We start from the raw sequence: 25,746 nt of genomic DNA, 5'->3' as shown, positions 1-25,746 counted from the left end.
GACTCAGCGCTGTCACTTTCAGAGCTGGCCAATTATTTCAGAGCTGGCAATTCGTCCAGCATTTCACAGATAAGGATACGATCGTAGGCAATCATAATGACAACACTCCCTCTAGCATCTACCGGACAAATCACGTTTTACTTACTTACAATCGTGTTGCAACAAAACTCATAATTCTTTGCACAATCAAGAAACATATATCAAGAGTAAAACAAGAATAACCACCATTCAATCACAAACCCAAAATTCACATCGAAAACAATCTCCTCTTCAACAAATTAATAAAAAAAATCGCAAGTATCCAAGAGCAAGCTAAGAATAAAGGGACGAATTACCCAATTCAAAGCATAAACAAAACAAAACAAGCCACCCCCCACACTTAAAGAAAGCCATGTCCTCAGGGCACAAAATAAAGAGAGTTAGAAGACGTCCCTGATCATTGGCGATGAAAAGCATAAGCATTGTGAGAGGCGGCGCAAGTTGTAGGGTTTCCGGTCTTTGGCAGAGTAGAAATGTCAGCGCTGGTCCTTTTCAGCGTGGAATTTCAGAGCTGGAAGTGAACTGTGCAGCGCTGGCATTCTTCAGCGCTGGCGGCAAGGTTAGAGTAGAATTGCAGCGCTGAAAACAAAACATTAACACCAAGAATCATTGCAACCGAACAAGCAACCAAAGACTAGGAAAACACAAAAAACGGAAAGCAAAGAACAAGAAAAACAAAAACAAAACAAAACCAACAGTGGGTTGCCTCCCACCAAGCGCTAGTTTTAAAGTCGCCAGCCCGACTTAGAGAAACCCTTAACCAAAATCACTATGAAACATCAGCTGAATTAATCATTGTGAAAGCGCATCCTCCTCCATTTCAACTGCGGGTCCTCTTAATGAGCAAGAAGAGCTCATCACATTCATCATTCTCTCGAACCATGAGCTAGATCGAGAGCTTTCTTCTTTCTTCTCCTCCAAGGGCATTACACCTTGCACTCCTTGCACGACACCATCTTTGAAGTTCAGCTCATCAGCCCATTCTTCCTCAACGGTTGCATCCGCTTTCACTTTAGTTGGTACTTCTTGCTCTGCATTAACGTTGAGTGGAAGCTTGGTCAAAAACTCATCTTCAATGGCCTCCTCATCTAGCAGGTTAGCAAGAAACTCCTGTATTCTCTCGTCCTCTTTCGAGCAAGTGCTCTCCAGCACTGGCGAACTGGTCAGGGCTGGCGGACTAGGCAGAGCTGGCTGACTGGGCAGAGCTGGGCTCGTCAGGTCTGAGCTCTGCAGGGCTGGACTATGCAGCGCTGAACTTGGCATGACTGGACTAAGCAGCGCTGAACTGGGCAGCGCTGCACTTGGCAGAGCTAGTGCGATGGTCAGAGCTGGAATGCTAGGCAGAGCTGGCACAAAATTGTCAGCGCTGAAAATTTCCACTTCTTCCACATGGTCAAAAATCTCAATAGAAGAACAGATATGCATTAAAGAAGTAGAAATAATAGGCTTCTTAATGAAAATAGAGAACGTTACCGATCTACCTGACCCGGCCATACTCAAAGTTCCAGAACTCACGTCAATGCGAGTTTGGGTAGTAGCCATAAAAGGTCGGCCAAGCAGCACAAGATGGTCGTTCTTTCCTGTAATACTTTTCCCTTCATCGAGCACCACAAAATCTGCCAGTACCTTGATTCCTCTCACTATTACTTCTACATCCTCCAAGAGTCCACGTGGGCTGGTTATAGCTCCGTCAGCTAGCTGGAGTCTCATATTTGTGCGTTTTAGCTCATCCTCCTTCCTGCCCAATTTTTGAAATATAGCAAACGGCATCAAATTGACTTCCGCACCCAAGTCTAACATACCCGAGAACTCTCCAGCTCTTCCCAAACCAATACCAAGAATGAAACTTCCTGGATTTCTTTGCTTCGGTAGTGGTTTGGTTGGATCTACAATCTTTGGTGGTAGAGGTGGGTTGGGGCGTTGGATAGCTTTCGGTGGTCGATATGGTATAGTGGACTTGTGAAGTTTCAGCTATGGCGCTCTTCTCAGCCCTGGCATCCTTCTCATGCCAGAATTTTGCAGAACTGGATTTGGCATGGCTGAATTCTGCAAGGCTGGATGCTGCAGGGCTGGACTCTGCAGAGCTGGATTCTGCAGAGCTGGACTTGGCATAGCTGGAGTTTGCAAAGCTGGATTTGGCAAGGCTGGATTCTGCAGGGCTGGATTGTGCAGCGCTGAACTTGGCAGGGCTGGACTCTCCAGGGCTGGACTTTGCATAGCTGGATTCTACAGAGCTGGAGTCTGCAGGGCTGAATTCTGCAGAGCTGGACTCGGCAGGGCTGGACTTGCCAAGGCTGGCATCCTCATCTGCTCTGTTACCTTCCTCTGCTCTGGTACCGTAGTCAGCTCTGGCGCTCTCATCAGCTCTGGCATCCTGGACAGCGCTGGCGGTGTTCTTAGCTCTGGCAGAGCAGTAATGGCCAGAGCCTGATGTAGCTGGTTCTGCTGCTGTAGCTGGTTCAGAGCGCCCGACAGTAGTCTCAAGTCGGTTGATGGTGGCTGCCTGAGACTCCATATTTTGCTTGCTCATCTCCATAAACAATTGCATCGTCTCCTCTAAAGACTATTTCTGCATTTCAAACTGTGGAGCATTCTGAAATTGTCGAGCAGGCTGAAAATTCCCTTGTTGTTGACCTCTCCATCCACTATTAAAGTTATGCATGCCTTGATTATAATCTATGCTCTGCGCAGGGATAGGTGCAGCTTTCGTCTTGCTCATCTTAAGCTGCTGGACTTGTCTCATACTGGTGCGTTACAGTGATGGCCTCAACTCTCTTTCCACGGACCGACTTTTGTTAGGAGCTTTCGGCTAAGGTTTTAAATATTTCCTTTAGCTCTGCTGCAGTCTTCCTACCTATGTTCCCTCCTGCAGTGCTGTCCACCATGAATTGGGCAGTTTGCGCTAACCCATCATAGAAGTATTGCATTAACATCACGTTCGTCAATTGATGTTGCGGGCATTGACGGAGTAGTTCTTAAAATCTTTCCCAAGCTTCATGTAAAGGCTCGTCTGGTCCTTGGATGAAATCTACGATCTGCGCTCTGAGCTCCTGTGTCTTGTGGCTGGGATAGTACTTTAGCATGAACTTCTCACAAGCTTCTCCCCAAGTGGTGATGGAGTTGGGCGGCAGAGTTAGCATCCACATCCTCGCCCTATCTTTAAGTGCATAAGAGAGGCACTTGAGCTTTAATTGGTCCTCCGTGAGATTTAGCAATGGGATGGTTTGCACTTGCGTGCAAAAGTTGCGGATGAACTGCAATGCGTCTTCACTCAGCATCCCATGGAACAAAGGTAACAAACTTGAATCATTCGGCTTCAAGTTGTAGTTTCTGACGGCGGTGGGAAGCATAATGGCCGAAGTGTTAGTGTCCCCTATGACGGGCCTGGAGAAATCTCCCATGTACTCCATATTATTCTGTGCCATCTCTTCTTTGGCGTGCAGGGCTGACTTTTCTTCTTTCTTGTTGTCAGCGCTGGACTCGGCAGCACTGGACCGGGCTCCTTCCTCCTGTACGGACTGTTCTGTATGGTCAGAGACAGAGCTCGCTGGCAGCTCTGTAGGCTTTTCCTCTTCCGTTTCGTCAGAGCTGGACTTTTCAGCTCTAGACTCGTCAGCACTGGACTCGGCAGCACTGGACTTGTCAGGGCTGAACTATGCACAACACTAACAAACGGATTAAACGCACCGGGTGGAAAGAAAACAAAACGTAAAGTTAAGAAAGCAATTAAAATCTGAAACGAAAAGTGACACAACTAAACGCCTAAAACCTTCCCCGGCAACGGCGCCAAAATTTGACTCAACTAGAAACACCTCTAGATTGACTTGCAACAGGACAAGGACACTCTAGCAGTGGTAAGTTAACCCAATGTCTTCTCTGAATGAATATTAAACTTAATTAATACTCGATTTGCTCGAGGATCGTCTCTTGGATTATCTTAATTCACCATACATCGATTAAACCTAGCATGCTCCTATATGTGCGTGTTTTTATTTTGTTTTTCTGTTGTTGTTCTTTGTGGTCTGTTGATTCGTGGGATACGTCGTTTTGACGTTGTAATCATTTTTCCACCACGAGAAAATCCATGGTTAGATTAGAATTTCCACAGCAAGTGAAGTACCTTAACCCTTTGCCTTGAGTATTGAAAGAAAAAATTCTCCAATACTCAATCTTATCACACCACTACTCCCACTATTTTCCTTGTCTTTCTTGCCCCTTGGACCCTTCTTCTTCCCGTCTTTCGACGAAGAAGATGGCTCTCCTTTGGCAATAGCAAGTTCTTGAACATCTCTCTCCCACAACTTCCTTAGCCGTAACTTGAGCATATAACAACTCAAAAAGAGTATTATCCTTGTTGCTCATAACAGCGTTGAGGTGAAAGTTCTTAATTAAAAGACTCGAGAAGATAATTCAGGATAATATCGACTTTTGCCTCACCGTCGATACTCCCACTGAGCAAGTCAAGTCCATCAAACAAGTTTGCCATGTGCATGACATGCTCGTGCACTGAGCTATGCTCGCTCATAAAAATAACAAGATTAATCTCATCAAATTTAAATGAGTAGCCCAGTCCGACTCTCCAAACGTTTTCTTGAGATTCAGCATGATGCTAAGAGCATCGTCCATGCCCTGATGTTAGAGTTGCAAGATTTATGACATTATTATCATAATATAGCATTTAGCCACATTACTCGTCACATGGCACCTTTTATGTAGTTCTTTTTTCCCATCAGTTGTCTCATCGTTTGAACAAATAGAACGTGGAGTAGTAAGCAACACAAAAATTGTGCTAGTTTGTGATGAAGATGTACTCCAAATGACGTTTCCATATAAAAAGGACCGGTTAAAGACTTTGTGCAAAAATAAATAAATAAAAGGAGGCATAGACATATCTGAAAGTAAACAATTAAACATGTAAGAACATGAAGCACATTATTCGTAACAATACTATTGTAACCTTTTGATAAAACAATATTAATGAAACCTCCAACTGCCCAAGGAATCTCACGAGTAAGCCACGATCGTGTGGACGTTTACACATGAACCCCTCAACCAGACTATTCACCTAGTCGTTTAATTTCCATCCATGTCAACTTAACCTTTTGACAAAGGAAATTAATAGTTGGACCTTAACTAGACCATATCATATTCAAGAAGGGACTCTGATGGGGAGTTGTACATTGTACTAGAAACGATATCTAAGCAGCGACCACAATTTAACCTTGATAATTAAATTCTCGAAATTAGCATACTTACTAAGACCATACCGCTTTCAATTTAACATCTTGGTTATCTTATTTAAAATCCATCCTCTAAAGTACTTATGAAAATCATACGAGTAAGCCACGATCGTGTGGACGTTTACCGCATAACTCCCACTACTTAAATGGATTTAAATATTTTTAATAGAAATCTCAACTTAACAAACTTGTGAAATCAAACATGAAGTAAGCCACGATCGTGTGGACGTTTACTCATATTCTCAATCACTTTGTCTTGAAACCGCATGTGGAGGTCTACATAATTTTAAGAATAAAAATTATTAAGCAATAACCACAATCTAACTTTGAAATTAAATTCTCGAATTTGACATACTCACTAGGACCATGCCGCATTCAATTTAATTTTCTTAGTTATCTTATTTAATTCCATCATCTAAAGTACTCGTGAAAATTATACGAGTAAGTTACGATCGTGTGGACGTTTACCGCATAACTCCCACTACTTAAATGGATTAAATATTTGTTTAGAAGTCTCAACTTGACAAACTCGTGAAAAAAAAAAACAAATGTGAAGTAAGCCACGATCGTGTGAACGTTTACTCACATTGTAAAACACTTTGTCTTGAGACCGTTTGTGGAAATCTAAATAATTTTTAATCATCTATAAAATTATTAATACAGCTTAGTCTTTTTCTTTCAAAAGGTTTGATCATGCTCAAACACATAATCCTAAGCATGCTCTTCTAGAACGCAACACGTAAAACATGCTCGCAGAATTCTAAAACATGCTTAAGAAAATGATTAACTTAGCATGCTTGTCTAAGCATAGTTAATAAACACATATTAACAAGCAAAGACAAAAACAGCGTGCAAAGAGCATAAAGGATTAACACTACGACATGCAAAGAACAGAATAAAAGAAAAAAAGTTCTTCGTGACCCATTCGTGGAATCCCAAATCTAATCTATTACATTTAAAACAGAAAATAAAAGCTCAAAAACGTAAAACTCGGCCCAAGCAGCTCCGTCAGGCCCGTCTTAGATAAACTAAGGTTTGGAACCCCTAGGGTTTGCCTCGAAGTCCATGCGCCGCCGCGGAAACGCTGCCCAGCGCAGCCTTGCTGAGAGCGCAGCCAGCTCTGCTCTGGAGCGTTGCGGAGCGCAGCCCTGCGCCGAAGCGCTGTTGAGCCCAGGTCTGCCCTGGAGCGCAGCGCAGCTCTGCTCTGCTCTGGAGCACAGCACAGCACAACTCTGCTCTGATCTGGAGCGCAGCTCTGCACTGCTCTGGAGCCCTGCGCAGCTCTGCTCTGCTCTGGAGCACAGCGCTGCTCTGCTCTGCTCTGAAGCGTTGCTGAGCGCAGCCCTGCACCGAAGCGCTGCTGAGCCCAGCCCTGCGCCGAAGCGCAGCTCTGCCCCGGAGCGCTGCTCTGACCCATAGCGCTGCTCTGTCCCGAAGCGCTGCTGAGTGCAGCTATGCCTCGGAGCGCTGCCCAGCGCTGTCCTAGGGCATGCACATCAGCACAGCCCTGTTCCGCCTTCCACTCCAAATACCTGTTCTCCGTTCCTCGTCTGATCGCCGTCATTCTCGTCTCATTTTACCATAATTACAAATTATGGCCGAAAAACAAAGTACAATTTGAAATTCTAATCTAACCATGGATTTTCTCGTGGTGGAAAAATGATTACAACGTCAAAACGACGTATCCCACGAATCAACAGACCACAAAGAACAACAGCAGAAAAACAAAATAAAAACACGCACATATTAATTGAACGCGAATTATCAGACAGAGCCAAGAAAACTAATTCGGGCTCTGATGCCAATTGAAGGAATATTAAACTTAATTAATACTTGATTTGCCCGAGGATCATCTCTTGGATTATCTTAATTCACCATACATCGATTAAACCTAGCATGCTCCTATAAATTTAAGTGCTGCACCTTGGAGTTAGAAATACCTGAAGAATTCCTAAGAACTCATCAATTCGTCGCTGAACAGGTCAACCAACTTCAATCCTTTGTTTGAAGCCTCAAACGTCCTCCAATCGTATTTTGCACAGAAATACGACTTCTTCCTTTTCGAAAGAGCTTTCCGTGGTCGCCTGTTTCGTCCGAATCTAAGTTTTGTAGAGTAAGTTATGGCCGTTCTTCAGAAACTGCCAGAACTTAATTTCCTGCGAAAAACTGACTCCAGCTCAGATCTTCTGAACTGTATTCAGCTCAGTTCCCATTGTTGGATGGACAACGAACTATGAGAACTCCCTGAGACAGTAGCCGCCTACTCAGTATTGTCGCCCCACTCTGCTCTCTCAAAACCCTAATTTTTGTGTGTATTATTCTGAGAGCAAATAGTTGTATTTATAGACAAAACACAGACCTAGGGCCCTTATACTGCTGTTGGGCGTTCCCTACTATTTCCTGGGCTCAGGAGACTTTGGGCCAATCCAGGGATCAGATACAAGGAATAAAGATGGGCCTCTAATGAATTAATTTCTATGATCAGCCCAGATCATAATTAATTCATAAGTATTAATTCATTCCACTAGAGAATCAATACTGACTTACCCCTTTATTGTCGGTGATGAGTTGGGGCTTGTATTTAGACTTATTAAATCTCCGTATTTAAAATATCCGACATCCATTAATTAATTAGAGCTCCGACAGCTTAAATTAATTAATATCTTTGTAATCCTTAAGCAGTACCACTCAAACCCATTATTGCACCTGAACTTAATCAGCCTGCAGGGTTTAACGCAGTAAACCTTATTAAGCTCCTTAAGGGGATGTCATTATCCTATACCGAATACAGGTACTAATAGAGATAACCAAATATCATATATTAACCGCTATCACCCAAGATACAGAGTACTCAAGTTATTATATAACTCTCACCCATAGTAAATCAAAGTGATACACGAATCAACATATATATTTGAAATCTTATTAGTATTAAGATTCTATTAAGTCACCGAGATCTTGATTCTTCACTTATATTAGATAGAAGAATACATCTCACTGTAATCCTATCAATACGTTATGACGTACCAGTATAGACAAGTAGTCAAGACAAACTCCTTCCATCTATACTGCAGCCTAAACCAACGAGTCGTCCTAGAGTCATCTCGTCCTAGTGAACTTAGGAAACATTGTATACAAGCATAAAACGTTCTTGCTTTCAGTATACAAATCCAACAGTCTCTCAAGGAAGATCTTTAAGGACTTTTAATTATGTCACGAGAAAGCAGTAAACTTGATTATTAAACTAAGGCTTGTAATTAAAAACTCAATTTAAAACTGAACTTAGAATTAACTAGGCGAAATAAACTATTAAACCCTAGGCAAGATTAAACGATTAAAATAAAAGCAACTTAAGAGTTAAACGCTACTTAGAATTTAAATACTTGTAAAGAAAAGCTCCTAATCTAATGAACATAAATTAAATTGCAGAATTTAAAGGAAAGCGTAAACATAATGAAATTGCATAATTTAAATTGCATAATTAAAAGTGCAGACTTGAAATAGCACAATTTACATAGCATAATTAAAAGTGCATAAACGAAACAAAGCAAGTAAATTGAAATAAATACTGAAATACCGTAAACGTCGCAAAGATGAAATTGTTGTGACTCAATCCCAATCTTCGAAACAAAACTAAAGTAAACTAAACTTGAAAGTAAACTAGAACAAAAAGTACTAAAACTTGAAGAACTAAGAAAGCAATAAAAATCTAAACTTTGGTTGCAGCGCTGGAAACTAAAGATTAGGGCAAAGATTAAGTGCCGGAGGCAGAAGATTAGATTCTTTCATTCACGTTCAAGCCCCCTTTTATAGACCCCATTCCAACCCTAATTACCATCAAACTCGCCTTGCAAAGCTGGACTCTTAAGGAGATAGAATCGTACATTCAAAGGTAACTCCAGCTGGCAGCGTGCTCTTCAAGTAATCTTAGCTCTGGCGAGAAATCGCCAGCTCTGAAAAGGTAAGGCAGAGCTGGAAATCAGCTCTGGCAAGAATTGTAACTCTGCTCTGGAACTTAAGCGAACTCTAGTGCATCAACTCTGGAAAGGTAGTCAGAGCTGAAAGTCAGCTCTGGAACGGCATGACAGAGCTGGAAGTCAGCTCTGGCATTAGCGAGCTCTGGCAAGTATGGCAGAGCTCAAAGTCAGCTCTGGATAAGGAGATTGTTGACTCTAGCGATCATGGCAGAGCTGGAAGTCAGCTCTGGCGGTCATGCCAGAGCTGAAAGTCAGCTCTGCGGTCATGACAGAGCTGAAAGTCAGCTTTGGAAATTTAGCTCTGCTCTGACAAGTTTGTTGTACTCTGGAGAATTAAGCTCTGATAGTGAAGTTCAGCTCTGGAGATGGTCAGCTCTGACTCTGGAAGCCAGCTCTGCTCTAGCGTTTCAGCTCTGCTCTGGCTTTTCAGCTCTGCTTTGGCTTTTCAGCTCTACTCAGTTCAATTCGCACCTAAAAACGCCATTTTATCCCAAAATCTCCAAAATTACACTCTTCCATCTATCAAATCTAAATCTCCTGCAAAGCATAAAACAAACCCATAAACGCACCAATTTCCAGGATATTTAACTTAAAATCAACACATGTAAACCCCCAAAATACGAACAATTAGGCATAAATCAATGTTATTTTGCATTTACGCTTTTCAATATGTGTGAGTAGTTCCCTTGGTAAGTTTAAGGGGTGGAAGTAATTGTTGTCGATATGTAAAACTATTATGAGACATTTGTGCTTTCGGTTGAGTCTAGTAGTTCCAGATGGATCTGAGCCAAACCATAGACATTAGGGGCCTAATGAGTAATCTCCGTTCGATAAAAAGTTGTCCATGTCAAGCAAAGGCCAGACATACTTGCCCATGACCGAGTAGCTACGCAAAATCAATAAAAGGTGTTGTAGATCTGGAAGGCGAGGAAATGATTGATGGGATACACTGTCCTCCCTCGATCTTGGGCTTCTCTAGTGACCATCCATCAACTGTTGTTGGATTTGTATACTGAAAGCAAGAACGTTTTATGCTTGTATACAATGTTTCCTAAGTTCACTATTTTAATCTCCTATCTGATTGTGTTCATGATTGCATATGTATGTTCTCTATCTCTATACAAGTAGATTATATGGTGTGTTGTAGATCACAGAAGACCATATAATTGGATTAACCTTAAGAGATATAATATGATCACAGCCGAGATGACTTTAGGACGAGTCATCAGTTTAAGCTGCGGTATAGATGGAAGTAGTTTGTCTTGACTACTTGTCTATACCGGTACGTCATAACGTATTGATAGGACCACAGTGAGATTTATTCTTCTATCTGACTTAAGTGAAGAATCAAGATCTCGGTGACTTAATAAAATCTTAATACTAATAAGATTTCGAATATATATGTTAATTCGTGTATCACTTTGATTTACTATGAGTGAGAGTTATATAGTAACTTGAGTACTCCGTATCTTGGGTGATAGCGGTTAATATATGATATTTGATTATATGTATTAGTACCCGTATCCGTATAGGATAATGACATCCCCTTAAGGAGCTCAATAATATTTATTGCGCTAAACCGTGCAGATTGATTAAGTTCAGGGGCAATAATAAGTTTTGAGTGGTACTGCTTAAGGATTACAAAGAGATTAATTAATTTAAGCTGTCAGAGCTCTAATTAATTAATGGATGTCAGATATTTTAAATACGAGGATTTAATAAGTCTAAATACAAGCCCCGACTCAACACCGGCAATAAAGGGGTAAGTCAATATTGGTTCTCTAGTGGAATGAACTGATATTTATAAATTAATTATGGTCTGGGCTGACCATAGATAAATTAATTTATTTGAGGCCCATCTTTATTCCTTGTATCTGGTCCCTGGACTGGCCCAAAGTCTCCTAGCCCAAGATGGAGAAGAAAACGCCTAGCACAGAGATCAGGCGCCTCACACGTATTTATTTTATTATAAATACAGCTGTTAGCTCTCAGGAAAATATAACAAATAAAAAATTATGGTTTTTGAGAGAGCAATGAGAAGCGCCGATCGTGCATAGCTGTTTTTCTCTCCTGGGACTTTCATAGAACGTTGTCCATCCAACGGTGAAAGCTGAGCGGGATACAGTTCAGAAGGTCAGAGCTGGAGTCAGATTTTCGCAGGAAATCAAGTTCTGGCAGTTTTGGAAGAACGGCCATAACTTCCTCCACAGAACTCCGATTCAAGCGAAACAGACGGCCACGGAAAGCTCTCTCGAAGATGAAGAAGTCGTATTTCTGGGAAGAATATGATTTGAGGACGTTTGAGGCTTCAAACGAAGGCTTGAAGCTGACTGGTCTGTTCAGCTGCGAGTTTGACGAATTCTTCTGAATTCTTCAGGTATTTCGGAACTCCAACGTGCAGTACTTAAATTCATATGAACATGTTAGGGATTAATCGTTGTATGATAAATTAATAATATTCCAAGAAACGATCATCGGGCAAACGGAACGTTAATTCAATTTAATATTCCTTCAACTGTGACGAGGCATAAAGCCATGGCTATCGATCGAGGGAAGCACTACACATCTTAGGAGTATCACATGATTGGTTAGACGTAGTTCCGAAAATGAATAGCCCATGATGGTACGCCTTCCGAAGGTGCGAAACCGTGGACTTCAGGAGAGAAGGTTGGTGAGGGTCATACTTGGTGGATAACGGGTCTGACTACTATCTACGGAGAAGTGAAGCACAGCCTTGTGACCGGGGAAAAACCGTGATCTTCGGACTAAGTGATTACAAGGGATTCAACCACCCTAAGTGTGAAGTATGATCTCTTGAAACGCCCCAATATCTTTGGGCCACGCCTTGAGGTTATATGGATCATGGACGGATCTTCAGTATGCCTATGACCAATACAAATATCGACAACAGTTATGACCTAATCGAAAATCTTACCCCTTTTTATATTTGATCTTCGTTTAGTTTATTTGTGCAGGTTATACAGATTGAGACTTGTGACACCTCAATTTATCTTTGGAGAACAAAGTGGTTCCTCACTCCCTGTGGGATTCGACCTTATACTTGCTGCTAAGACTGATCTTTGATTGCGAGCAATAGGAGCGTGTACTGTCCGTCTAGGGCATACACAGGTATTTTGATCGTACTACACGACGGGTGCGTGTCATCCACCGCCACCGGTAGGATCTCGTCGGCGAGCTCCACGAATAGCAACCATAATCGGAACAGGTACGACTTCCTGCACTCATCTGGTGAATTTAAAATCAGAGCAGAATCGCACCAGGTACGGTCTCGGCTTCCTATAGAATCGGAGCAGGATGCATTCTCCAAATTGGAGCAAGAGGCCAAGGAGATCTTGACAGAAAGATCGAGGAGAGAGAAATTGCTTTCTCCAAATTGCAGAATTGGAGCTGGACCAGATCTTGAAAGTGTTTGATTTGTATACTGAAAGCAAGAACATTTTATGTTTGTATACAATGATTCCTATGTTCACTATTTAATCTTCTATCTGATTGTGTTCATGATTGCATATGTATGTTCCTTATCTCTATATAAGTAGATTATGTGGTGTGTTGTAGATCACAGAAGACCATATAATTGGAATAACCTTAGAGATATGTATGTTCATGATTGCATATGTATGTTCCTTAATATATGATATTTGATATTATGTATTAGTACCCGTATCCGGTATAGGATAATGACATCCCCTTAAGGAGCTCAATAAGGATTATTGCGTTAAACCCTGCAGGTTGATTAAGTTCAGAGGCAATAATAAAGTTTGAGTGGTATTGCTTAAGGATTACAAAGAGATTAATTAATTTAAGATGTCAGAGCTCTAATTAATTAATGGATGTCGGATATTTTAAATACGGGAATTTAATAAGTCTAAATACAAGCCCCGACTCATCACCGGCAATAAAGGGGTAAGTCAGTATTGATTCTCTAGTGGAATGAATTAATACTTATGAATTAATCATGATCTGGCTGATCATAGAAATTAATTCATTTGAGGCCCATCTTTATTCCTTGTATCTGGTCCTTGGACTGGACCAAAGTCTCCTATGCCCTAGCTGGAGAATTCGCCCATCACAGTTCTGGCGCCCCAAGGACTGTATTTTGTCTTTAAATACAGCTGTCTGCTCTCAGGAAAAATACACACAAAAATTAGGGTTTTGAGAGCAGCACAGGCGGCGCTAGCGTGCAGGGCTGAATCTTCCTTGGTACTTTCATAGCTCGTTGTCCATCCAACGGTGAAAGCGGAGCGGGATACAGTTCAGAAGGTCAGAGCTGGAGTCGTTCAACTCAATCATCGACAGCCTTTGCATACAGTTCTCAAGTAAGTAATTCTAACTCCTATGTGCAGTACTTAAATTCATAGGAGCATGTTAGGAATTGATCGTTGTATGGTGAATTAAGATATCCAAGAAACGATCTCGTTGGGGCTATAATCCTTTAGAAATGAGGTTTCTTTATTTGATTTCCGAATACTTGAAAAGATAAAGTTTATTTTTGGCAACAGTGGGTTGAAATGCAGTGAGACGAAGACATTTGAGTAAATAAAAAAGACGAAGTTACTGACGAAATCATGTTTTCCTTTTCTGCCCTCAATTTTCGCGAAAGCCCTTTTATTTAGGCTCGAGAATAGAAGAATAATCAGAAAGAAAACTCAGGAATTTTTGTGGGTTAGTTTGACTATTGTGCTCAATAATTTCGCGAAAGAATTTTCTCTTTTCCCTTTTGTTTCATTCTTTTGCTCTGCTAAAAAATAATTTAAAGCTATTAACTGAATTTGGGCTATTTTTTACATGGCTATAGTATTGATTTTTTGGCAAATTTGGTTTTTTTATCTCTCATGTGCTCTGAAACCAATTTACTAATGTTCTTGAATTCATAATTAAATTTATGAATTCACAACTAAATCTATAAATTCACAATTAAATATTTTTGAATTCATAATCTTATCTATCAATTCACAACCGAAACTACAATTCACAACTGAATCATGCATGTTGGTTGTGAACTCGAGTTTAAAAGCTCGAATTCAAAATCAATTTGATGAATTCATAACTGAATTGCTAGTATTAGTTGTGAATTAGAATTTTAAATCTCGAATTCGCAACCAACTCTATTGCTAGTTGTGAATTCAAGTAGTCGTGAATTTGAGTTTTAAAGCTTGAATTCACGACTAACAAAATTTTATAGTTGTGAATTCACGTTTTAAGACTTGAATTCACGACTAATACTATTTTTAGTTGTGAATTCAAACTTTAAAACTTAAATTCACGACTACTTGAATTCACAATTAATATGAAGGCTAGTTCTGAATTCGATTGAATGTTAATGCTCGGATAATTTTTAATTTTTTTATATGTAAGGGTAAAATGATAAGTGTGGGCAATTTTTAATTTTTTTTATCTTAGTGACTAATTTTTAAATTTACTATTCTAAAATGGCTATTTTCAATAGCCATTTATATATTTATATATGTAGCTTTATAATAATGTATTATTATATTATAGGCTATATATATATATATATATATATATAGTAAAAATAACACTTAAAATAAAAAATACAAACCAACAAAAATGTATGAATTTGATATAGAACACGTATAAATTCGCTGCATAAAGGTATGAATTGCGAAAAATAATTTTTTTGCTACTTATGAGATTCGAACTCGTGATCATGAATTCGTCCAACAAGGTGATGAATCAACCGTAAATGTTGATGATTTAAGGGCTAAAAATGGTTCTTATTTTATATGCTAAGATGTGTTTTTATTTTAGCTCATCCCTATCAAATATATAATACGGTTAAGGAATCATGCGCTCTCCTTAATCCGGGGTCCTACGTGGCATATCTAAGAATTCACCATTCAAAATCCCTGCAATTCTAGAGCCTCTAGCTCAATTCTCTATCGCTGACGTGGCAATATAATTCCACATCACTTATTTTATATTTGATTATTTAATTAAGTTATTTTCCTTCACCAATTTTCGATATCACCAATTTCAATTCCCCTTCACATACAAATGATTTCACCCTCACATTCACCAATTCCTCCACCAGATTTCCACCAACTGCACTCGGATTCCAGTCGCCACCGCCGCCTTCACCGCGCCGGCCACCTCCCTTCATCCGCAAGCCCTCCGATCTGCATCGCCGCCTCTTTCTTTCTTCAATCGGCGGCTCCACCCCCCACCGCTCTCTCCGCCGCTCCCACAGCCTCAGCCGCTTCTCCCGCCCCATTGCGCCGGAGCCAGAGGCTGAGATGGACTACATCAAAAACGTGCCCAGGAGAAAATTCGTCAACACCACGAGGGGCTTGACCTCGCTGGCACCAACCGGGAATCGCCGAGCCCCTAGATCCCCAAAGTCTCACCACCTCTTTGTGATTTCCGGCGACCACGGCAGCCATGTCCGCCGATCTGCCACCTCCCTTCCCCCATATGGTAAGTATTAATTGTTTGACTATTTTAAATATAGAATGATTATTATTTTAGAAAGAACAAATTTTGGAAAGATTTTAAACAATGGAAACATAAACCCTAGATTTTTAAGTTAATTAATTTTCGGTAGCTGCAAATTATGTAAATATAGAATGACAATAAACTTTAGAAAGAAGTTTTTTTGGAAACAATTTTATCAAAGGAAACTTAAACCCTAGATTTTCATCTATAAATTCATTAGTTTGAATTATTAAAGATGCAGCAGCGCAAGGTAACCTTCTTCTTCTTCTTCTTTTGTTGTCTTTCTTTTCTTTTGCATTAACGCGGCAATACCTCCTTCTTCTTTTTCTTCTTTTTTCCAGATTTTTGGTTTAGAGGATTAAGGGATTGCTTACTTCCCTGTTTTAGCGGGTGCCGGCTAGAAAATTTTTAGACATTATCGTAGACAAACAGGAAGAAATTATCATTATATGACCAAGGTTTGTGATTTGATAAAGATCATCGATTCATCACTCAAATAAATATGAATAATTGTGGCTTGATCTTGATGGGTTGGTGCTAATCTTGATTGTTTCGTTGCAGTCACTGGTGGTCTAGGTATCTTATTTTGGTATTATTTAGAGGATCAATAACGGCTCAAGTGTTGCTTTCGTTGCTCGGCTATATTTTGTGTGTAGTTTTTTTAGCTTTTTATATTAAAAGCTGTAATTTTTATTCACATTATGTTGTCATCGTAGAGTTGCAATTGCTTACTTTGTTTGATTTTTTTTTTTCCTTTTCAGGCTGAAAGGATTCTTGGGTACTTACCAAGATAAAAAGTTTCTTCAAGTCCATAATAGTTTTTTACTGATATATACTCATTTAAATCTGTTAAAAAGATATTGGAATTAAAGCTGAACATATTAACATTTTTTGCTTTACTTCCCTGTTTTGGTTTAGATTTTTCGCTGAAAGGAAGCGATTGTTTTACTTCTCTGTTTTGTCGTGGCTGATATCTCCGAGCACATCACCAACAAGGTCTGTGAAAATAGGATTAAATTCAAGGAAAATGTACGCCATTTCAGGATATTAAGGCCTTCTTGCCATGAGACAGAGGAAAGGTACACCTACATTTAATAAATCAATGCACTGCTAAAATTTAAATTACTTGGAGAGACTTTTGTTTCCTACTCCGTCTATGGATTGTAGCTTCCCTTGCTAGCATAGTTATGACATTGAGGATATATTATCTTTTATAAACTTTAGTTAGCGAAGTATTCATCAATAATATTATTCTACCTTGAGAAATTTACTTATAATTGGAGTTTTAATTTCTGGATGTTGCAGATCTGATTTGACGTTGCCTCTCTTGAAGTGTTGCCTCTCTTGAAGTAGGCTCCTCTCACTAAATATAGAATGATAGATATAGTGGTTGGTTCTTTTTTGCTATAGATTAGTCTGTCGTGATTATGCGTTTGCAGCACAATTTATTTGAACGTAACATGCTTAAATGGGATATTTGCATCCTCTTTGAATTAGAGAAAATGATTCTACAAATCTGTCCAGATAGCTGGTAGTCACAAACCATGACAAATCTTCTACAAAGCACCACGTTTGTTCTTAAATTTGTTGCTCTTTTATTCTTAAAGATCAGTTTCACGTACATGGAAGCGAGAAGAATTTATGAAATATCTTAAATTGGTGTTACTTTTCTGAACCTGTTGCAAGTATGTTGATGGTAACTCATTTTGGTAATCTCGGAATACTACATACATACTTTGGCCATCTATTTCAGCTGCTCAATGTGATATTGAGCAGTTCAACTGATCGTGTTGCTACAAATAATGAGTGATATAAATAATGAGTGATATGTATTGTTTTTTGTTTAGTTTTTTTTAAGAAGTGTAATATGAATATTAGATCTTATGAGATTATTGTGATCATCAAATATTATCTTTAATAACTTATTTTCAGGTTCTTTGTATGATAGCTCAAATGCAATTTGATGGTCGCTATGTTCTGATGAAGCAAAAGATCTTAAGCTGAAGTTTTTGCTATCTTCTCATGCACTTCCATCATATAAAGATTTGGACATAGATGATTTGTAAACCCATGTTGGCAACCGCTGATGTTTTAGATTCCATCTCTAATTACCTCTTTTTTCTAAAGCTAATCTGCAAAATGTCTCTAAAGTGCAATATATTATTAATTTGAATATTTATTTCACATTCACAATGCTTGAATTTTGTTCACTTTTATGATAGTTTGAATTTTGAAAACAAATACTATGAAATTGGAAGATGTATGTTCTGGTATTATTGTTGATGTACTATCAAGTCAAAAAAGAAAAGAAAAAGAGAAGAAGACTATTATGTTCTCATCTTTTAACAATTGTATCTACGCAATTGATGTTAGTATTATATATATATATTAACAAATAATGTAATATGCTCAAGCATGTATAATTATACAGAATGTATGTTTAGAATACGAATAGCGAAATCTCTTTTTTGATTGGATTTAGAATAGGTGCGGGTAGATGAATTATGATTCGGGTTTGAAAATTAAAATACGTACAAATTTGGTTAATTAAATACAAAACGGGTACAATCACTTGAGGAACGTTATTCCTCTTTAATCTATTTTCTATTATGATTTTATAGTCGTCTCACTCTTTTTTAATGAAATGTCGTGATAATGTGTGTGTGTTGGCCTAGCAGTAGGTAGATAATGCCTAATACATGAAGTTTTGGACTTGAGTTCTCCATCAAACGATTTTTAATTTTTTAGCTATTTATTTATGTAATTTGTAAAAAAAAATATAGTGATAATATCACTTTGCTATAAAAATATAAAATAAAACTTTTACTCATATTTTAAGTGATTTTCTTTCGAATTTCGACGGGTTAGAAAATTGAAGTCAAAGAATACGTGAGCAAAGTGATAGTTATGGGAAATGACGGATAATTTCATTATATTATTTTAGTTAATACTTGCCACTTGCATAATAGTTAAAAAAAATATGCCTAGATGGATATATTCGACGGGTAGCGGGTGGCGAGTATTCGATGGATCGACGCTAAGAAGCAGCAGCGCCCCTACCTCTCAAGTCTCGACGGGTATCTGACGGGTAGTGGATGGCGGATATCCGACGGGTGGCGCGTATCCAATGGGTGGTAAATAATTTTTTCGAATGTACGTTGCGCTAAGAGCACCCGCATCGCGGGTACTCGAGGAGGTCCTCGAGGAGATGGCCGGCTTCGAGGAGGGCGATGCGGCGTGGAGGTCCTCGAGGAGTACCCGAGTTATCGGGTATCCTCGAGTAGGCGCGTGCTCTGCACGCGCCATAATTAAAAAAAAAAATTATTATTTATATTTGATTTTCGACCGTTTCTTCAATTTTTTTTTTTGCTTTCCAACGGCTCTTTCAACGGCATTCTTCCATTTTCCTTTTTTTTTTTTTTTTTTAATCTTCTTTTCTCTCTATAAATAATACTTCTCTCTACAACTCATTCACCTACAATTCATTCATCACAACTCACTTTCATTCATCACAACTCATTCCTTCTTCCTCCTACAATTTTTCTTCCAAAAATGTCGTCACCTGAACATGATTCTTCGCCCGATTCCGACGAAGTCGCTGAAAAGTTCATGGAGTTGGTTGAGTGGCAGAAACAAGTGCTTCAATCATACTACCCCCAACCGGCGCCGGAGCTGGCGCGTGCGAAACGTCCCCGATCATACGTCCACCGTGATCGTGAAGAGGCCCATGTACGTCTTATGCAAGACTACTTCGTCGACAATCCAACGTATGGCCCTACTTTTTTCCGGCGTCGATTTCGCATGCAGAAGGAGCTCTTCTTGCGCATCGTCGAGGCTGTTCAAGGTGAAGATATTTACTTTCATATGAGCACTGATGCAGTCGGTCGAGATTCTCTTTCTCCTTTGCAGAAATGCACGTCGGCTATCCGCCAATTAGCCACCGGGGTTAGTGCGGATGTGTTCGATGAGTATCTCAAAGTGGCGGACTCAACCGGTCGTCTATGCCTAAAGAAGTTCTGCAAGGCGGTCATACGGGCTTTTGGAGCCCATTACCTGCGCCGTCCAACGGCAACAGACGTGCAACGCCTACTCCGAATGCACGAGGCGAGACATGGTTTTCCCGGGATGCTCGGGAGCTTAGACTGCATGCATTGGGCGTGGAAGAACTGCCCAAAGGCGTGGCACGGCGCATACACACGCGGGGATCAGGGAGAGCCCACCTTGATATTGGAGGCTGTTGCCTCTTTCGATTTGTGGATTTGGCACGCCTTCTTCGGCGTCGCTGGTTCAAACAACGACATCAATGTGCTGAATCAGTCTCCTCTCTTCTCCGACGTCTTAGGAGGAACTGAGGCGCCGGTGGTCTTTCATGCCAACCAGCGCGAATACCGGATGGGCTACTATTTGTGTGACGACATATATCCGGAGTGGCGTTGCTTCGTGAAGAGTCCATCAATGACAACCAATCCGAAGGAGGCAAGGTTCAAGAAGATGCAAGAATCGGCACGGAAGGATGTGGAACGCGCCTTCGGAGTCCTTCAAGCTCGGTGGGGAATCATTCGAAGTCCGGCGCGCAATTGGTACGTAGAGCACTTGAAGGACATCATGTTGTGTTGCATCATTCTCCACAACATGATTGTGGAGCACGAAGGTGAAGCGGCTGCCAACTGGAGAGATGATGACGGGGCGTCTAGCAGTGGTTCGACGGAGAGTGCTGGACAAACACCGGTGGCCTTCGAGGAATATGTGCGAAGGGATAGCCTTCTCCGAGATAGACAACTACATGCTCAGCTCCGATATGATTTGATTGAGCACCTTTGGGCACGTTTCGGACCTCTAGGGCCAGAGTAGTTAATTTTTAGGAATTGTTTTTATTTTATTAAAGTTTTATGTAATATTTAGGATTTTATAATTAATGCAATTTAAATTTGTAATAAATTGTGTTATTTAAATTTGAGCAATTAAATTTAAATGAAAAACATAAAATCAAAACTAATATTATCAAGTAGGCTATCAAGGAACCCCAATGCAGCACTACCTACTCAATAACACAAACACTATCAAGTAGGCTATCAAGGAGGCTATCAAGGAGGTCCCAATGTGGATGCTCTAAGTCATGTTAAGGATGAAAGTCCTCTTTAATTTATTTTTTCATTTTAGTTTAATGTGTAACGTAGACCTATATCATATTAATAATTTTTTTAGTGAATAATCTCCATAATTTATAAATATATTAAGAAATAATATTACGTTTTTTTTCTATATAAATTGTAACACCAAATGATACCCGTCGAAATTCGACGGGTTACACACTAGTATATATATATATATATATTAACAAAATTAGGCTATCCATATCTATTACTCCCACATTTTGATATTCTTACACCAAAACATACTCCCTCCGTCCCGCTTCAAATGTCTCCTTTCTTTTGGGCACGGAGATTAAGAAATGTGTAAAAAGTAGATAAAGTGGGTATAAAGTAGATAAAGTGGGTTGGTGGAAATTATTTAAATATTAGGTATAGAGAGAGAGTGTTTTGCCAAAAAGGGAATGGGTCATTTGGAGTGGGACAGCCCAAAATGGCAAATGGGACATTTAGAGTGGGACGGAGGGAGTATTTCAGTAGATATTTTTATAAATAAATAAAAAAAAAAGGAAAAAGAAGGTACCCACTATTTGACAGTGCAGTTACCTCACCTCTATTGAATCGCGTACAAATTGCTAGGTCAAGGCGGAGCTCTCTCTCTCTCTCTCTCTCTCTCTCTCTCTGTCTGCTTGAGCAAAGGTACCACTCTCTTCGTTTCTCTAAATTCATGATTGATTTCTGATTTTGGAATTGCGCTCTACTATGTACCGATCTGCCTGTTATTAGAATTCTGTGTAATGTGTTTGGTTTCTGCTGTTTTCTTTGTAATTTGCTTTGATTTGTTGCCTTTTCATTTCATATATCGTACTCAAATTTTAGATCTGATGGACGGGGATGCAAATCGTGCTGTTTTTTTTTTTTTTTTTTTTTCATGATTCAGTTTGTTGTTCATACCTTCTTTCTTTGTTCATTTTTTCGGAGATGATTTTGTTAGTTTCATTTAGCCTCTGATGCATATCTTGTGATGCTACTGATAGTAATTCATTTGTTGTTGATTAGACCAAAACATGATTTCATGAAGTTGTCTTATGTTTGAATTTATTCGATTAATTCCGATTATTCAGCATTAGTTTTATACTGCTGCGAAAACTAAATGATGATAGTACTTCATCATTTTCCTAAATGGATGTCAGTTTGACAGGTTTTCTTTTTACCGAAAGACCACTTCCATGCGTTAATTATGAGAGATTTCTTGTTTTGCATCTATCTATTGATTCTTGTGATATCTTACATATTCCAGATCTTACCTTTTGCGTTGACAATATGAAATCATTATGACAAATTTTTTGCTTTTGTTTTGGATGATTCTCATTTATCACAGAATGTAGTCTTTCTTTTGTTTTTGTATATTCTTAGCTGTTTGCATAATTGTGGCATTTTCAATTCATTATTTGAAAATCTTTAATGGTAATCCATCACATTTGTTTGCATGACTATGAGGTATTATAAACCATACTCTTTTTTTCTGGACAATCTTTGAGTTTGTTTGTTTTACATAATAATGATCTTTGGAAGCTGATCTCTCTGTGTGCACATGGTAAAATATCTTTGCTGTGGATATTTCTTTTTGCTTCACTTAAGATGGAATTGAAATCTGACTGAAGTCTTAGATCTTAGGTAACCTCTTTAAACCCAAATCGATCATACTCCAAATTTAATATGCTAATGATATTAAACTGGTATTTTCTTTCTATTATTCTCTATGCACTGATGTTTCAGTTATCACTTTTACAGTATTTATAAAATAATGTCGATATTTTACGCAGGCACTACTGTATTGCTTGCTTTTTCATTATGGCATTTCACAAAGCTATTTAATTTTGTGTTCTGATGGGTAAATTTTTCATGTGAAAGGAAGCAATGTCTATGGATCGGCCACACTACCCCACCACCGCTCAGAAAGTGGCTGGGCAGCTTTTCAGATCAACCCCCACTCAGCATTTTGGAGCCTTTGAAGGTGGTCAGTCTCGACCATCTTTATATCAATCACAATTCAAATATGGGAACTACACTAACGCTGCATTGACATATCCATGTCAAATGACATGTGACCTTTCTGTGGTCAAGTCTACCGTCTCCCCAATTTTTGCGCAAGCCCCTGCAGAGAAAGGATTTGCGGGCTTTGCCATTGATTTTCTCATGGGTGGAGTCTCTGCCGCGGTTTCTAAAACAGCTGCTGCTCCTATTGAGCGTGTGAAACTTTTGATACAAAACCAGGATGAAATGCTCAAGACGGGTAGATTATCTAAACCATACGGAGGCATCGGTGAATGTTTCTCAAGAACAATCAAAGAAGAAGGGTTTGGTTCTTTATGGAGAGGGAACACTGCTAATGTGATCCGCTACTTCCCAACTCAGGCAAGTTATATGAATTTTATTTTCTGGACACCCTGGTAATATGTTTCGCTTTTCCCCTAAAGTATATGCTGAATGAAATCTTTTGAATCATTTGCAGGCCTTGAATTTTGCATTCAAGGATTACTTCAAGAGGCTTTTCAACTTTAAGAAAGATAAAGATGGGTACTGGAAATGGTTTGCTGGGAACTTGGCATCAGGTGGTGCAGCTGGTGCTTCTTCTCTCCTCTTTGTTTACTCTCTGGACTATGCTCGTACTAGATTGGCAAATGATGCCAAGGCTGCAAAGAAGGGAGGAGAGAGGCAGTTTAACGGATTGATTGATGTCTACAAGAAGACTTTGGCATCTGATGGCATTGCTGGACTGTACCGTGGATTCAACATATCGTGTGTAGGGATCATTGTTTACCGTGGTCTCTACTTTGGAATGTACGATTCTCTGAAGCCAGTTCTTCTCACTGGCACGCTGCAGGTATCTATAACTCTAAATATCTGAATCTTCACCTGCATTTGAATAATCCCTCCGTCCGATTAAAACATGCTTAGCTTTCCTTTTTTGTCCGTCCCATAAAGACATGCCTACCCCATTTATAGTAATAATTCTCCCACTTATTACCCTAATAATATGGAATCCTTCCTACACTCACAATACACTTTACGGGATTTCTTAAAATCTGTGCCGTCCCATGCTAGGCATGTTTTTATGGGACGGAGGGAGTATTTTGTACTATACTGACCTGTGCTGGAAATAATTTGTTGGTTTCAGGATAGTTTCTTTGCTAGCTTCGCCCTGGGTTGGCTGATCACAAACGGTGCTGGTCTTGCATCCTATCCAATTGATACTGTTCGCAGACGTATGATGATGACATCTGGTGAAGCAGTAAAATACAAAAGCTCGTTGGATGCGTTCTCTCAGATCTTGAAGAATGAGGGTGCCAAATCTCTATTCAAGGGTGCTGGAGCCAACATTCTGAGGGCCATTGCTGGTGCTGGTGTGCTTGCTGGCTATGATAAACTGCAGTTACTTGTCCTCGGAAAGAAATATGGATCCGGTGGTTCTTAAACATGCCATGATGATGATGATGACGACGAGGGCTTGGGTTTCTCACCGGTAACAAATGGTTTTAAACAGTTTTGAATAATTTGCTGAGGGGGTGTGTGTATCCCCAAAACCATTATTGCTTTTTGATTCAACATTGGATGTTAGTAAACTTTGCATATGGTGGTAGGCTGACCTTACTGCAGCTGATTGCCTGATTTCGGATAGGTGAGTTTGAGGCGTGTAGTTTTCTTACACGGGACAATTCCATTTTTGCCTTCTTGCAGAGGACAACCCAGCTTAAGCTATAATTGAAATTAAGGGTGTGTTTTCTTTGAGGTATAAGGGAGGGATAAGCTATAGTATTTATCACCTTATACTTCATTTGCATTGATGTATAAAATAATTCGGGCAGGTTATATAAATTTTTGGATAGTCTCTTATTTCTTGGGAAATGGACAATTTTATACCTAAGAGAGGGTGGTATAATTTTATACCACCTTATAAGGAGTGGATAAATATACTCCCTCCGTCCCACCCAAGATGCAACATTTTTCTTTTTGGGCCGTTCCAACCAAGATGCTACATTCTTTATTTGGCAAAAACTAACACTAATTAAATATTTTTTTATTACATTCTCTCTCCTACTTTATCACTTTTTTATTTTCTCTTTCTTACTTTATCACTAATTAAATATTTCTTATTACATTCTCTCTCCTACTTTATCACTTTATTACCTCTTCTCTCCTACTTTATCACTCCTTAATATATAACTCCTTAAATCTTGTGCCCAAAAGCAATGTTGCGTCTTAAGTGGGACGGAGGGAGTATTATCTTTCAAACCAAATAAAATATAATAAATGTCGTTCTCATTTTAGGTGATAAGTTTATATCTCATTATATTATCTCTCCATTTAGAGGGATAAAAAATAAACACACCCTAAGTGTCTTAAAGATTAAAGCATAAAATAACTTATTTAAGTTGTTTAGGCATGATAAAAAAGAAAGGGTTAATTGCATCTATTATCACAAACTTTGCAGAAAATTCATTTTCCCCACAAACTTTAAAAAATTCACAAATTATTAAATACTTTCAAAATTGTTCAAACTCCCCATGTCAACTTTCATGATAATTGCATTCATACAAATTATAGAAAGACCCCAACATATGTTTAATATTCGTATAAAATTAAAAAAAACCCCAACATGATATTATTTTAGGCAAAATTACCCTTATGAGTTTTTCTATAATTATAAAGCAATTTTATAAAATCATAAAAGGGCCCAACGTGCTTCCGTATCACTTCAAAATTAATCTAAATATAAACCAACTTTATACTTTTAGTCGAATTGTCTTCTTCAGGAGTCGGTTCCCTGTTGCGTTTTACGGACCGTCTGCCCCCAAGGTTTTGTCCAACCATGCGCTCGCAAGGGATGGTTGCAACCTTCATCTTTCACTAAGTTCCGACGTA

General features: G+C 39.3%; 1 protein-coding gene and 1 long non-coding RNA gene across 4 annotated transcripts; both read left to right on the top strand.

The window, feature by feature from the left end:
* The first annotated feature begins 15,060 nt into the window (after positions 1-15,060).
* Positions 15,061-17,944, top strand: LOC131014096 (uncharacterized). Of its 2 annotated transcripts, none has more exons than XR_009098041.1 (4): positions 15,061-15,712; positions 16,072-16,188; positions 16,649-16,809; positions 17,036-17,944. It is a non-coding gene; the product is annotated as an uncharacterized LOC131014096 (long non-coding RNA). The 2 variants fall into 2 exon arrangements; XR_009098040.1 differs by having other exon boundaries at positions 16,292-16,809.
* A 3,405-nt stretch (positions 17,945-21,349) lies between these two features.
* Positions 21,350-24,539, top strand: LOC131014073 (ADP,ATP carrier protein 1, mitochondrial-like). 2 transcript variants are annotated; one of them, XM_057941995.1, is made up of 4 exons: positions 21,350-21,519; positions 22,735-23,238; positions 23,336-23,707; positions 24,002-24,539. In XM_057941995.1, the coding sequence occupies exons 2-4, from the start codon at positions 22,741-22,743 to the stop codon at positions 24,296-24,298; spliced, it is 1,167 nt and encodes a 388-aa protein (XP_057797978.1). In that variant the 5' UTR covers positions 21,350-21,519; positions 22,735-22,740; the 3' UTR covers positions 24,299-24,539. The 2 variants fall into 2 exon arrangements, with proteins under 2 accessions (XP_057797978.1, XP_057797977.1); XM_057941994.1 differs by having other exon boundaries at positions 21,450-22,497.
* The last annotated feature ends 1,207 nt before the right edge of the window (positions 24,540-25,746 follow it).

This window comes from Salvia miltiorrhiza, chromosome 3 (genome assembly GCF_028751815.1).
Source record: "Salvia miltiorrhiza cultivar Shanhuang (shh) chromosome 3, IMPLAD_Smil_shh, whole genome shotgun sequence".
In the NCBI taxonomy this organism is placed as follows: Eukaryota; Viridiplantae; Streptophyta; class Magnoliopsida; order Lamiales; family Lamiaceae; genus Salvia; species Salvia miltiorrhiza.
Note: the sequence above shows the minus strand (reverse complement) of the source record. Positions and strands in the feature narration are given on the sequence as shown.

What these genes read in the sequence shown, in the direction of transcription:
- LOC131014073 (XM_057941995.1), top strand. Translation starts at nt 22,741, where the DNA reads ATGTCTATGGATCGGCCACACTACCCCACCACCGCTCAGAAAGTGGCT. An exon ending in TCCGCTACTTCCCAACTCAG is followed by an intron (nt 23,239 to 23,335) that starts GCAAGTTATATG and finishes AATCATTTGCAG; the next exon opens with GCCTTGAATTTTGCATTCAA. An exon ending in TTCTCACTGGCACGCTGCAG is followed by an intron (nt 23,708 to 24,001) that starts GTATCTATAACT and finishes TGTTGGTTTCAG; the next exon opens with GATAGTTTCTTTGCTAGCTT.